At 46.6% G+C, this 13,792-nt stretch overlaps 1 protein-coding gene across 1 annotated transcript; it reads left to right on the top strand.

Annotated features, from left to right (window-relative positions):
- The first annotated feature begins 842 nt into the window (after positions 1-842).
- On the top strand, positions 843-12,790 carry Fn3krp (fructosamine 3 kinase related protein). Its single transcript, XM_075989732.1, has 6 exons — positions 843-1,034; positions 4,341-4,492; positions 5,141-5,232; positions 7,118-7,200; positions 10,776-10,898; positions 11,132-12,790. Exons 1-6 carry the CDS (start codon positions 894-896, stop codon positions 11,468-11,470), a joined length of 930 nt encoding a protein of 309 aa, XP_075845847.1. The 5' UTR covers positions 843-893; the 3' UTR covers positions 11,471-12,790.
- Positions 12,791-13,792: the final 1,002 nt, after the last annotated feature.

The following is a 13,792-nucleotide window of genomic DNA, read 5'->3' as shown; positions in this document are numbered from 1 at the left end:
AGGACAAGGGAAGATATGAAGGGCCTCTGTAACCACCACAGCCAGCTGAATAAGGACCTGTAGCTAGAGGCAAGAAGGCAGTTCGGTTCAACACACTAAGTAGCTGGTATTGGTTCAAACCGTGAGTCTGACCCTGACCCTGAGTAGTTTATTTAGGCATATATTTTATGCACAGCACAATTTGGTAAAAAAAAAAAATCCTGAAGATAATGAACTCAATCTCGTGTGTACAATAAAGCTGAAGACTTGAGTCTTTGCAAACTACATGTGACATCTTCCTTAAAGATACGTTCTATAGATTGACAAGCTCCTAAGGGTCTAGGGAAGGATTCGGTGTGGTCTCAGTCACACAGCTCAAAGGTCACCAGGCTATTATCCACGCCTGCTCATAGGTTACGCCTCCCTTCCTTTGAAGGAACAAGGCTGCGTGTTGAACATTCCTCGTCCCCTAGCAGGGAAAGCACAGCCTGGGAAGGGATTGCACCGCCCCCTGCAGATCCCTAGAGGCTCAGCTTCCTCTCACTAACGGTTTCACGGGCAGCTCTGCTGGGTTGGGTAGAGCCCGGAGGCGGGAGCAACCTCCCTCTGTCTTCACAGCAGTTCGGGAATTGTTTCGAAGCAGTTTGACTGGAGAAGAGGTTGCACGCGGAGGGGGCCACTAGGCTGGTCCCACACCCACTTCCCAGGGCCAGCCCCCAAGCAGCGGGAGTGAACCTGTGGGTGTGGCCTTGCCTCTGAACTCATCCTAACCAGTCAGATCCCGCCCCTGCAAAGGTGTCCCCGCCCCTTCCTCCTCGTCACCCAATCCCATCACTGCCCAGTGTCGGCCCCGCCCCGCCGCTCTACCCGCTTCGGCTGCAGGCCTGAAGCAGGTTTGCTGTCCCGCAACTGCCATGGAGACGGTGCTGAAGCGGGAGCTGGGCTACAGCTCGGTCAAAGCTACGGGTCACTCGGGAGGCGGGTGCATTAGCCAGGGCCAGAGTTACGACACGGACAGAGGACGAGTGTTTGTGAAAGTGAACTCCAAGGCGGAGGTAGGACCACCGGTAGCTGGGTCCGGCTCCTTGGCCCGGGGCTAAAATGGGGCCTGGTTTGGGTGCACGGTGTGTGTCTGAGATCCCGAGCCTCCCGGGGCTCTAGCTCTGGGTCTAGGTCCGTGGTGGGTAGCGTTAGAGTCCCAGTCTGCAGCCATAGGCTCTGTCTGGCCGCCGTCCACGCGTGACCACCATACCCAGGCGGTCTCACGCTGGCCTCGGGCCTTTGCACAGTCCTCTGCCTTTGGACACTCTGCCTTTGCACACTCTGGCCGCACTGGCTTTGCGCATGATGTGGTGTTTTGAGATCGCAGTGTCCGCTTCTATGAGGAAAGCCTTTATGTTTGGCTAGTTTTGAGAAACGTCAGAGGACATGCGTTTTTATCTAGAACTTATTTCAACTCCCAGGGACTAAAGCTCAGGGATCAAAGATCTTAAAGTATCAGGTATAATGCACTCACCCCAGCACGTTCAGTTTGTGTGTGGACTTTTTCTGAAGTGCCCTATTGCTTCCTCAGGGCGAGCTCCGCTGCTTCAGTTGTGCTCCTGGTTGGCACTGTCCCGTTTTCATTTTAATCTGCTCTCTCCAGGGCTTTTGCAAGGGAGGTGGATGGCTTCTGTAGGACTTTTTGGATAAGACTAAAGGTGTTTATCTTCTTGCCGAGCCCTGCACCTCACACACCCTCAACGTGCTTTTTTATTTTTTCCTTAGAATTGGTGTTTGTAACCAAGGCTGACCTCCAAACGCAGTCCTCTTGTTTCAGATTCTTGCTGGGGTTACAGGTCTTAGCCACAAGCCTGGCTTGCATGTACGTTCATTTTTCTTTCAAGAAAGGAATTCTACCTTTCACATGTGTGTTAACCTTTGAAATTATTTTCTCAACACTTGTCCCATCTACAGATATTAATTGAACTCTGTCAACGGTCCTTGAAGTTACTCTTGCACTAACTTATCCTCAGTGCCAGTGCTTGGTGTGACTGTGATGGCCTTCAGATTCTACAGGCTGGGCTCAGACTCAGAGATTTGCTTTGCGGAGGTCCTGAGTTCAATTCCTATCTGAACTTGCATTCTCTTTCTCAGGAAGCATTTTATTTTATTTATTCTTTATGACACAGATCCACTCTATATGTAGCCCAGGCTAGCCTGGAACTTACTGTGGAATCTTCAGCCTCTCAAGTTAGGTATGATTACACATATCAGCCAGCATATTCTGCTGAGTTTTTTTTTAGATTTATTTATTTACTTATTTATTCGGTTTTAAAGATGATGTGGATGATTGTGTGTGTTGGGAGGGATGTGAGTGTGGTACCCATGAGAACCAAGGGCATCAGATCATCCTGCAGCTGGAATTGCAGGTAGTTATGGCCTACCTGGTGTGGGAGCTGGGAACTGAATTCAGGCCCTGTGCAAGAGTGGTCTGCTCTTTTAACCACTAAGCCACCTCTACAGCCCCCTGCTGGGTTCTTTCAAAGTCTCCTTTCTATTCTCCAGCCTTCCTCTCCCTTTGATGAATGATGCAGGTACACAGGCCATAAGGCAAACACCTGCCTGCTGATTGTAGATATAACTGTTGTGTTGGGAATCCAGCTCTTCCATGTTCTGCTTTCTGTGAGTCAAGACTACTACTACTGAGGCTGCTCCTGTATTTGCTTTTTTATGCCTTGCTAGGATCTACCTGGTCTAAGTTTTTCCCCACTTGACTGTTCTTATGTGGCTCTTGTGAACATACGTGATTGGTTTATCTCAATTTTAGTTTTTGTTTCCACAATGGTCCAACCGAGGCTTAATTTTCCTGTAGGTCTGTTCATGAGTAGCTACTTTTGTAGCTTAGACTCTTTTTTTTTTTAATATGTATACAATATTCTGTGTGTATACCTGCAGGCCAGAAGAGGGCACCAAACCTCATTACAGATGGTTGTGAGCCACTATGTAGTTGCTGGGAATTGAACTCAGGACCTTTGGAAGAGCAGGCAATGCTCTTAACCTCTGAGCCACCTCTCCAGCCCAGCTTAGACTCTTCAGACCACAAAAACAGTAAATGACATCAAAAGGAGCTCTGCTTCTTAATGGCTTCGCTGTCCTTTTTAAACCTCTTCTGATTTTTTTTTTCAATGCTGCCTCTTAAAGTAGTCTCTGTCACCAGGACCTTTGTGGAAGTTTAGCTTCTCCTTCATAGTCTAAAGAGATTGCTGTGAAGGTTCTGCCTAGGACATAGCTCTTATCTTTCTCCTCAGAAACGTTGGCCCTGTTAGTGAGTAATAACATCTGTAGAGTGTTTAGAACGGGCTGTGTGTTAGCTGCTAACTCAATCATAACCCAAGTTTAAGAAATTCAGTATTCTCTCATTTTATAGGTGAGGAAACTGAAGCCAAGAAAGGTTAAGTAGCTTGCCCAAGATCACAGAGGTAGTAACTACAAGAATGAGTAGGAGAATTTCCACGGTAGCACTGTTCAGTTAGGGATGTTCACACTGTGAAATAGTATACATGGTGAAGGCATAAAACAAATACACCAGACCCCACTACCCATGTCCCTCTGTGTAAAACACAGCACTTAGGAGGCTGAGGAAGGGGGATTGTGAGTTTGAGGCCAGCATGGACTACACAGCAAAACCCTGTCTCATAAAAACAACAACAAAAACCCAACAACACAAAAAGAATGACCAAACGTGCAGAATAGCTCTTTGATGATAGAAGCCAGGGCAGAGAGAGCTGTCCTGGGGTGAGCAATGGCTATTGAGTGAGAAGGAGTGGAATTTCTGTTGGTATCTGGATTCTTGATCTTGTGATGGCAATGCTTCAAGATCGATTGATTGGCACATGTGGGAGGCAAAGCAGGCAGTTCTCTAAAGAGTTTGAGGCCAACCTGGTCCATATAGCCAGTTCCAGGGCAGCCAAGGCTACACAGAGACCGTCTCAAAAAAGCTAACAAACAGAAGGTGTTGGTGGTGCACACTTTTAATCCCAGCACTCAGGAGGCAGAGGCAGATGAATTTCTGAGTCTGAGGCTAGCCTGGTCTACAGAGTGAGTTCCAGGACAGCCAGGACTATGTGGAGAAACTCTGTCTCAAAAAAACCAAAGCAAACAAACAAACAAAATGCAACCCCAAACTGAGAAGTAGAAGCTTTCTCATACCTGTGTGACTTTGGCACTTCTATTTTTCCCATGAGTTCCCAGAAAGCACTGTTGATTTCTTGAGTCCTCTCTGGCATAAATGTGGTTTGGAACTGTAATGCCTGAAGAAAGCCTGTCTAACTGGTCTTTCTCTGCTGACCTCGGTTTCCTCTCCATTGTTTGACTGACAGGCTAAGAGAATGTTTGAAGGTGAGATGGCCAGTTTGACGGCCATTATGAAGACAGACACAGTGAAAGTCCCCAAGCCTATCAAGGTCCTTGAGGCCCCAGGAGGCGGGAGTATGCTGGTGATGGAGCATTTGGACATGCGGTACCTGAGCAGGTTTGTCTCGACGCCATCCTTTCTGCTTAAAAACAAAGGCTCTATTTTTCCCCAGTGTGGTTCTTTTATTTTGGGGGCATGATTTTGAGGTGTGGTGTAAAGAGCCCTTGGCTGCACAGATGATGACCCTATAGTTTGACTGGCATGTCCTCTCTGCCAACTGAAAGCCAGAGAGGGCTCTCTCAAAGTGAGATGATTACAGAAGAACTCTGCTGCAAAATCTAAGAAGACCAGGAAAGGCGGTCAAATAATGGGGATCTCCTATTTCAATTTTGTTTCTTTACTTTGAAACAGTCTTATACAGCTGAGGCTTGATCCTTCTGCCTCCTCCTTCCTAGAATTCTTGCTATTGTGCCTTCATACCTAGTTTTCCTCCTATTTCAGTAGAATGAACTTTTCAGATATGTGTACCACATGCATGCCTGGTGTGATAGATTCCTGGAACCAGATCCGTCTGGAGAGTTGTGAGCTGCCATCTGGGTGCTGGGAATTCAACCCAGGTCCTCCAGAGGAACATCCAGTGCTCTTAACCACTCCAGTAGGATGAACTTTGTGCTCAATGCTTGACCTGCTTTATGTGCCTTGAGCTCTTTCAGATGGATCTGCTGTCTGTGTGCCATCTGTTTAGCTCCTGCGTTTTGGTTTTAGCCATGCTGCCAAGCTTGGGTCCCAGCTTGCAGATCTGCACCTTGAGAACAAGAAGCTTGGAGAGGGGCTCCTGAAGGAGGCTGGCACCGTGGGTAAGGGACCCGCTCTGGAGAAGGGCCTTCAGCCCATGGGCTCAGGGATGGGGTGACGCTGTAGCCTGTGCTGATGCCAAAGCAAGGGTGGGCACCCTAAGGCTGCACATTTGCCGTGCAGTGAACACCATGGATGTGATGGGCACAGTGTGTCTTAGACATTCTGAAGGACAGGAGGTATCGCTGGACGTGAAGCTGCGTGATGTTATGGTCGCTTTACGTCTAACTTTCCAGAAGGGAGTCTAATCGAAGTTGTTTAGTTTTCAGTATAAAGTGGCTCCTTTAAACACATTGTTGTCTCTTCCATGTACACCACCCTTGAGGCTCAGAATGAAGGCCCTAATGCCCCCCATCGTAGAACAATGCTGTGGTGTTAGCATTGAGAGAATTTCCCAGCATGTTCAGGCTGACAGTTTGTAATTCACGCGCTGACTCTGCTAGACAGAATAGCTGATAGTCAGAAAGCAGATGATCCGGTCTACTGTGTCATGTTCTACTGGTGGGTCCTGGTAGCCTGTCCCTGCTGTGAGGATACACTGGTTGTACCATCAGCCTGTCTCTGTCTCTGTGCTGTGAGGATACACTGGTCGTACCATCAGCCTGCCCCTGCTGTGAGGATACACTGGTTGTACCATCAGCCTGTCTCTGTCTCTGTGCTGTGAGGATACACTGGTAGTACCGTCAGCCTGCCCCTGCTGTGAGGATACACTGGTAGTACCGTCAGCCTGTCTCTGTGCTGTGAGGATACACTGGTCGTACCATCAGCCTGCCCCTGCTGTGAGGATACACTGGTAGTACCGTCAGCCTGTCTCTGTGCTGTGAGGATACACTGGTCGTACCATCAGCCTGCCCCTGCTGTGAGGATACACTGGTCGTACCATCAGCCTGTCTCTGTCTCTGTGCTGTGAGGATACACTCACTGGTAGTACCGTCAGCCTGTCTCTGTGCTGTGAGGATACACTGGTCGTACCATCAGCCTGCCCCTGCTGTGAGGATACACTGGTAGTACCATCAGCCTGCCTCTGTGCTGTGAGGATCTACTAATAGGCCCGTTAACTGGCTTTCCTGTTGCTCCCAGGCTGCATGGAATTCATTATTGAGAGTTTCTTGAGTTGGGGAGACACATGAGTTTGATGCCATTTCAAAGTGTAATAGGTTTTTGTTTGTGTATTTTTTGAGACAGGGTTTCTCTGTGTAGCTTTGGCTGTCCTGATACTCACTCTGTAGACCAGGCTGGCCTCAAACTAACAGAGATCTGCCTGCCTCTGCCTCCCTAGTGCTAGGATTCAAGGTATGTGCACCACCACGACCCAGCAAGTATAATAATTTTATCTGTCAAAAATGGAACTACAAAGCTGGGCGGTGGTGGCACATGCCTTTAATCCAAGCACTTGGGAGGCAGAGGCAGGTGAATCTCTGTGAGTTCGAGACCATCCTGGTCTACAAGAGCTAGTTCCAGGACAGGCTCCAAAGCCACAGAGAAACCCTGTCTGGAAAAACCAAAAAAAAAAAAAAAAAAAAATGGAACTACATTGGCCACTTAAAAACCTCTTTTCTTGATGAATTGTGTGGTAGATATTTTTTCTTCTCTAAACAAATGCATGTTTTATTTATTTTTGGCAATGTTTTATATCCCTCCATCCCCATGTATTCTCTGGTACTTGGTTCTGCTTCTAGAATAGCTCGTGTCCTTGGTTATTAAGTTTGCTAAAGCAGATGCTATTCTGAGTGATCTGAGGGTCTTGCTTACCTCTGGGTGCAGGCATGGGGAGGTAAGGGCATATTGACTGCAAAGAAACAGCTCTGAGCTCCCAGGGTGGGCTGAGGGTCTTTTGGGACAAGGGGACAAACTAGTGACCTTTCTTTGTTTCTTTTTGTGTGAAAGGGAAAGGAAGTGGACAGGCAGAGCGGCCCTTTGTGGACCAGTTTGGATTTGATGTAGTGACATGCTGTGGATACCTCCCCCAGGTGAGTGACACCGAACTTACTTCCATTTCACAGTCAGACACAGTAGGGAAGTCGCCCTGTTCCTTTTCTGGGAGATTTTGTAAGTCTTTGCACCATTTTTTCCCTGATAATTTTTAAGAAGTTGACATGAAGTAAACTCACATGTTAGATTAAGATGGAAAATGAGACAGAACAAAAAGTTAGGATGCTGGATTTCAAGGAAGGGTTAAAAATGAGAAAATCTGTAACTTTTGTTTTATTTTGATTATAATTATTTGTTTGTTTGTTTGTTTTGAGACAAGATCTCACTGTGTAGCTTTGTAGTAGTGAGCCTGGAGCTCACTTTGTAGACCAAATGGCCTTGAACTTGTAGATAACTGTAAATGGAGACTAGACTACACAGAGACTACATGTTGGTTTCCTGGCCACCCAGACCTGAATAATCACACAGAAATTGAATTAATTACAGCACTGTTTGGCTGATGGCTCAGGCATATTCCTTGCTAGCTTTTACATCTTAACCCATTTCTATTAATCTATGTATCACCACGAGGCTGTGGCTTACTGGTAAGGTTCCGGCATCTTTTCCTTTGGCAGCCACATGGCGTCTCTTTGACTCAGTCTGCTCTATATCTCTGTTCAGATTTCCTGCCTGACTTTATTCTGCCCTGTCATAGGCCAAAGCAGCTTCTTTATTAACCATTGGTAATAAAACATATTCACAGCATACAGAGGGGAATCCCACATCAGACATCTGCCTGTTTCTGCCTCCCAATTCTTGGGATTAAAGGTGTTTACCACAATGTCCAACTTATTTTTAGAGATTTTTTTTATTATATATATGTGTGTGTATGTATGTATGCTTACCTGCTAAGGCAGAAGAAGGAATTAGATCTTTTAGAGCTGTAGTCACAAGTGGTTGTGAGTAGCCTGAAGTGAGGTGCTTGTAACTTCAGCTTTTCTGTATCCCACCCAGACATGAGTCCCTTTTAAAATAATCACTCAGAGAAGCTGGGCGGTGGTGGTGCATGCCTTTAATCCCAGCACTCAGGAGGCAGAGGCAGGTGGATCTTTGTGAGTTCGAGGCCAGCTTGGTCTACAAGAGCTAGTCCAGGACAGGCTCCAAAGCTACAGGGAAACTCTGTCTCGAAAGACAAAAATAAATAAATAAACAAATAAATAAATAAATGTCACTCAGAGGCTTAATATTAATTAGAAACTATTTGGCCTATTAGCTCAGGGTTATTATTAACTAGCTCTTACAGCTAAATTAACCCATTTTTATTAGTCTATATTTTACCACGAGACTTGTGGCTTGTTACCTCACATCTTGCTTCTCCAGCTTCTGCTGGCGTCTCCCAGACTCCACCTTTCTTCCTGTTTCTTTGCTTGGATTTTCCACCTCAACTCTTCCTGACTAATGGCCAAATCAGCTTCTTTATTAACCAATGGTAATAAAACATATTGACAGCATACAGAGAGAAACCCACATCAGTTGCTGCAACCTGAATTTGGCTTTCTACAAGAGCAGCAAGCCCTGTTAATTCTAAGCCATCTCCACAGTGTGGGTTCTGTGTAAAGTACATTGTTTTACTTAAGGACCTGAACAGATGAGGGTTTTACTGTGAGCAGAGGTCTTAGGTCCACTCCCCTGTGGTTACCAAAGTACTAAACTCTCAAAGACAGCACACTGACCGGCCTTATACCTTTCATGTTCATGGTTTATGTCTGTTCCCGGGGAGTTCCTGCCTGATATCCAGCAAATACAAAGTAGATTGGGTGACAGCTGTGACAGTTTTAATTGTCAGTTTGTTACAGTCTAGAATCACCTGGGCAGAGAGTCACGGTGAGGAATTATCTGGAACGGGTTGACAGATTTTCTTAGTAGGAAGACCCACCCTGAATCTGGGCAGCACCAATGCCTGACTCTGGATGTGAAGAGCTGTTCCTGTCGCCTTGACCTTCCTGAAATGATGGAACAACATCTGGAATTTTAAGATAAAAAACAAACAAACCAAAAATACCTCTAAGGATGGCTTTATGAGGGTTTTTTTCACAGTCACAAAAAGGAAACCAGGAAATCTCTTTGCCTAGAGGCATGAATGCAGAATCTAGAAATAGAAACTTCTAGATGTTTTATGGGTGGTGGTGGTGCCCACCTTTAATCCCAATATTCGGGAGGCAGAGGCCAGCCTACAACCAAGGCTACACAGAGAAACTCTATCTCAAAAACAAAACAAAACAAAAAACCCAAACTAAATTGATATGGAAAGTCCTCCTGTATATGTGTTGCTTTTATTGGTTAATGAATAAAGAAGCTGTTTTGGTCAGTGGCTTAGCAGAATAGAGCTAGGCGGGGAAAATAAACTGAATTCTGGGAGAAAGAAGGCAGAGTAGAGTAGCTCTGCCAGAGACAGATGCCAGATGGAACCTCACCTGTAAGCCACAGCCACGTGGCGATGCACAGACTAATAGAAATGGGTTGGATTAAGATGTAAGAGTTAACCAAGCTGGCCTCGAACTCCCAGAGATCTGCCTGCCTCTGCCTCCCGAGTGCTGGGATTAAAGGAGGCCAGCCTGGTCTACAAGAGCTAGTTCCGGGACAGGCACCAAAGCTACAGAGAAACCCTGTCTCGAAAAAAAAAAAAGAGCCAATAAAAAGCTAGAGCTAATAGGCCAAGCAGTGATTTATTTAATACAGTTTCTGTGTGGTTATTTCGGGAGTCTGGGCGTCTGGGAACAAACAAGCAGCCTCCTACTACACTAGATGTTTTATGGTGGGCACAGGGGCCATAGCAGGGTGGTAAGCACCTGTGCCTGGACGTTCTTCTTATGAAAGAGGTTCCATATGACTTTTCTCATCTCTCCCAGGACAAGGTAAAATGTGGCCAGGTAGATGGTCAGAAACAAGCCCTGAGATCCAGAGGGTCAACTAGCTCAGGCCTTTGTCCCATAGTTGTAGTTAAATTGTTTGAATTGATCTCCAGGCCTGGAAGGCTGCAACTAGTCACCCGGCACACCCTGCTGACCATTCCCTGGGGACGCTGGACCTACAGTCTCAGCCTGTGCTGAGACTTCGTGCTGCCTGGTCTTCCCTCAGCTCTTTGCCTCCTGTGGCTGCTACTCCTCTCCATGCTTCCTGCAGCCCAGTCTACACTGGGAGTTCTGGGCACTCAAGTCTCCTTCCGTTCTGAAGTTTTCTGTAAAGTCTGTGTGCTGACTTTGTGTGTCACCTTGACACAAGCGAGAGTCCTCAGAGGAGGGAGGCAGCGGCAAGGGGAGGGCCCAGCCCACGGTGGGTGGTGCTACCCCTGGGCTGGTGGTCCTGGGTTCTATAAGAAAGCAGGCTGAGCAAGCCATGGGAAGCAAGCCAGTAAACAGCTCCCCTCCATGGCCTCTGTGTCAGCTCCTGCCTCTGGGATCCTGCCCTGTTTGACTTCCTGTCCTGACTTCCTCCAGTGATGAACAGCAATGCTGAAGTGTAAGCCTAATAAACCCTTTCCTCCCCAGCTTGCTTTTTGGTCATGCTATTTCATCACAGCAACAGAAACCCTGACTAAGATAGTCTGCTTTGCCCTATTCTCTCTCCTGGGCAGGTAAATGACTGGCAGAAAGACTGGGTCACATTCTATGCCAGTCAGCGCATTCAGCCCCAGATGGACATGGTGGAGAAGAGGTCCGGAGACCGGGAAGCTCTTGAGCTGTGGTCTGCTCTGCAGGTGAGCAGGGCCTTCTCTGTATACCCAATGCCAACAGTGCCCACTGAGCACTGATGGGGGGGCACCAGAGCATGGGCAGCGCTGATTGTATTTCTTACAGCAGTGCCCGTCTCTCTCTAAGTCAGACACATCTGAGTAACAGCTCGTAGATCTGTGGAACAGCACTTAGGAAGACACCTACACCTCCGTATTCATTGACCGCCTTGTCTAAGACTCCATCTTTCTCCTTGCAGTTGAAGATTCCTGACCTGTTTCGTGACCTGGAAATTGTGCCCTCCTTACTTCACGGAGACCTCTGGGGAGGGAATGTAGCAGAAGATTCCTCTGGGCCCATCATTTTTGATCCAGCTTCCTTCTATGGCCACTCAGAATATGAGCTGGCAATAGCTGGCATGTTCGGGGGCTTCAGCAGCTCCTTTTACTCTGCCTATCATAGCAAAATCCCTAAAGCCCCGGGATTTGATAAGCGCTTGCAGCTGTATCAGCTCTTTCACTACCTGAACCACTGGAATCATTTTGGATCTGGATACAGAGGATCCTCTCTCAACATAATGAGGAATCTCAGCAAATGAACTGGCCAGAGGGCAGTCTGTTCTGAGTGTGCTGGGTCTCCTAACAAGATGATTCTGTGTGCAGATCAAGTCTTACATCACAAGTGTCACTGCCCTGAGGGAAGTGCCTCGGAGTCAGGTGACCAGATTCCAGCTATTCCAAGGAGTTCATGATTCTCCACCGTCTTTTCCTCATGGATTCTTTCCATTTACTCCATGGCTGCACTTGCTTAAGATACCTTGACATCTTATTTCTTAGCCTTGTAGAGCATGGGTTATTTCAGAGGAATGGTTATATAATCCTGAAGTTGCGTACATTGTGAGACTTCCTGGCTAGGTTAGGCCTCAGTGGTGATTTGAGCAGAGACTTAGGAAGTTTAGGTACAGGGCGCCACACCGTGCTGCAAAGGAAAGAACTGTGGGGACCGTGTTGGTGTGGCCGAGGTGCCCACCTCCCATCGCTTCCTTGTTGTGCATATGGAACATTTCTGAGCTCTTCACAGTGATGCTTTGTAATGGTCAGGCTTGATCTAGACATGGAGTCCTCTTGTCAGGAGATCTGAGTAATGACCAACTCTGAAATCAGTGATATTCCCTCTGCTTGTGTAGTGCTTCTGAACCCTGCCACAAGCTGAGCTGGTCTGGAGATTGGTTTGAGGACCGATCAAGCTACCAGCCTTAGGGTAACTTGGCTCAGTTTAGGAGCCTGGAAAAACATTATGCCAGCGTTGTGCTATTTTCTCCTCTTGCTCCTCCTCCTCCTCCTCTTCTTCTTCTTCTTCCTCCTCCTCCCTTTTGTTTTTCAAGATAGGGTTTCTCTGTGTAGATCGGGCTGGCCTCAAACTTAGAGATCCACCTGCCTCGGCCTCCTGAATGCGGGGGTTAAAGATGTGCACCACCACTACCTTGCCTTGCACTGCTATAGAGATTTGCATTGGTATGGATCTTGGTTTATTGATACAAATTTTAGGTCAATTTTGTTATATGTATATTTCTGCTCTTGATTGAAGCTAGAGCTAATGGGCCAAGCAGTGATTTAATTAATACAGTTTCTGTGCGATTATTTTGGTTCTGGGCGGCCGGGACGAACAAGCGGCTCCTTGCAACATTGTGCTGTTTTCTAAAATTGTTATTTCCTTGCAACATATGAACATTTGTGTTATTATTTTTTGTCTTTCAACATTGTGCTGTTTTCTAAAATTCTTATTTCCTTGCAACATATGAACATTTGTGTTATTATTTTTTGTCTTTCAACATTGTAGAAATGGGAAATTTCATGGTTGAAATTGATGCTGATAAATCTTTTTGCCTAAAAATTTGAATATAATTGCAGTTGTTTCAGTGATGCCTGAGACTTTTTTCCACATACATGTGCTCAACATTTATCTTAGCTGTTCGCCAGAAAATATTGTAATGCTATATTGCCTGAAACTCACTGTGTAGACCAGGCTGGCCTCGAACTCACAGAGATCCACCTACCTCTGCCTCCTGAGTTCTAGGATTAGAGTTGTGTGCCACCACCACCTGCAGACCCTACTACTGTTTTCAGAGATTTAGTATCCCAACTGTCTTGCCTCTGAATTGTTAGTGGCTCTTATTAGCCCCTCCCTATGCAGTTGGGTCCTGTTCTCACAGCTTCTTTCTGTGTGCCTCTCATTGTAGCTATCCTCTGCCAGGACCTTAGTGAAGCTCAGAGAGCTGTGGGAGGACAGGCTTTCTTTCTGAGATAACCTAGCAGTCTGTCCAGAGACTGATGGCCGATTCACCTGAAACATCCCTGGGATTTTTAGACACCAGTTACACAGAATAGCCAGAGAGGGGATAGATCCTATGAAGAATTAAAATGCCTCAAACCTCCCAATGGTTAAAGAAGCCTTCTTAGTTAATGACTAAAGAGCCTTCTTAGTCTGAAGCAGAACGGTCTGACCACCCTGAATTTTCTACACAGTCAATTTGTCAGCCAATAATGAAGACGTTTCTGGTCATGTTGTTTTCAATGTTTCATGTCCTGGTAGGACAGGCCTCAGGTGGAGACAGCAGTTACGTTTCGTCTAGATGGCCGTTCTACCTGATTTTTTTGGGGTTTTTTTTTTTTTTGGTTTTTTTGATTTTTCGAGACAGGGTTTCTCCGTAGCTTTTTGGTTCCTGTTCTGGAACTAGTTCTTGTAGACCAGGCTGGCCTCGAACTCACAGAGATCCGCCTGCCTCTGCCTCCTGAGTGCTGGGATTAAAAGCATGCGCCACCACCGCCCGGCTCATTCTACCTGATTTTTGGAGTGAGCTCTCCACACTGTCAAGTCCATCTACTTGGTATGGCCTTGACAGATCATAACCAGTGTGGGG

The sequence above is a fragment of the Microtus pennsylvanicus genome, chromosome 11 (assembly GCF_037038515.1).
Source record: "Microtus pennsylvanicus isolate mMicPen1 chromosome 11, mMicPen1.hap1, whole genome shotgun sequence".
NCBI lineage: Eukaryota > Metazoa > Chordata > Mammalia > Rodentia > Cricetidae > Microtus > Microtus pennsylvanicus.
The sequence above is the reverse complement of the archived record's forward strand: the minus strand, read 5'-3'. Positions and strand labels throughout refer to the sequence as shown.

Bases quoted from the DNA above. Each gene is read 5' to 3' on its own strand.
- Fn3krp (XM_075989732.1), top strand. From the start codon at position 894: ATGGAGACGGTGCTGAAGCGGGAGCTGGGCTACAGCTCGGTCAAAGCT. The intron at 7,201-10,775 runs GTGAGTGACACC...TCTCCTGGGCAG, and splicing joins GCTGTGGATACCTCCCCCAG to GTAAATGACTGGCAGAAAGA. The intron at 10,899-11,131 runs GTGAGCAGGGCC...TTCTCCTTGCAG, and splicing joins AGCTGTGGTCTGCTCTGCAG to TTGAAGATTCCTGACCTGTT.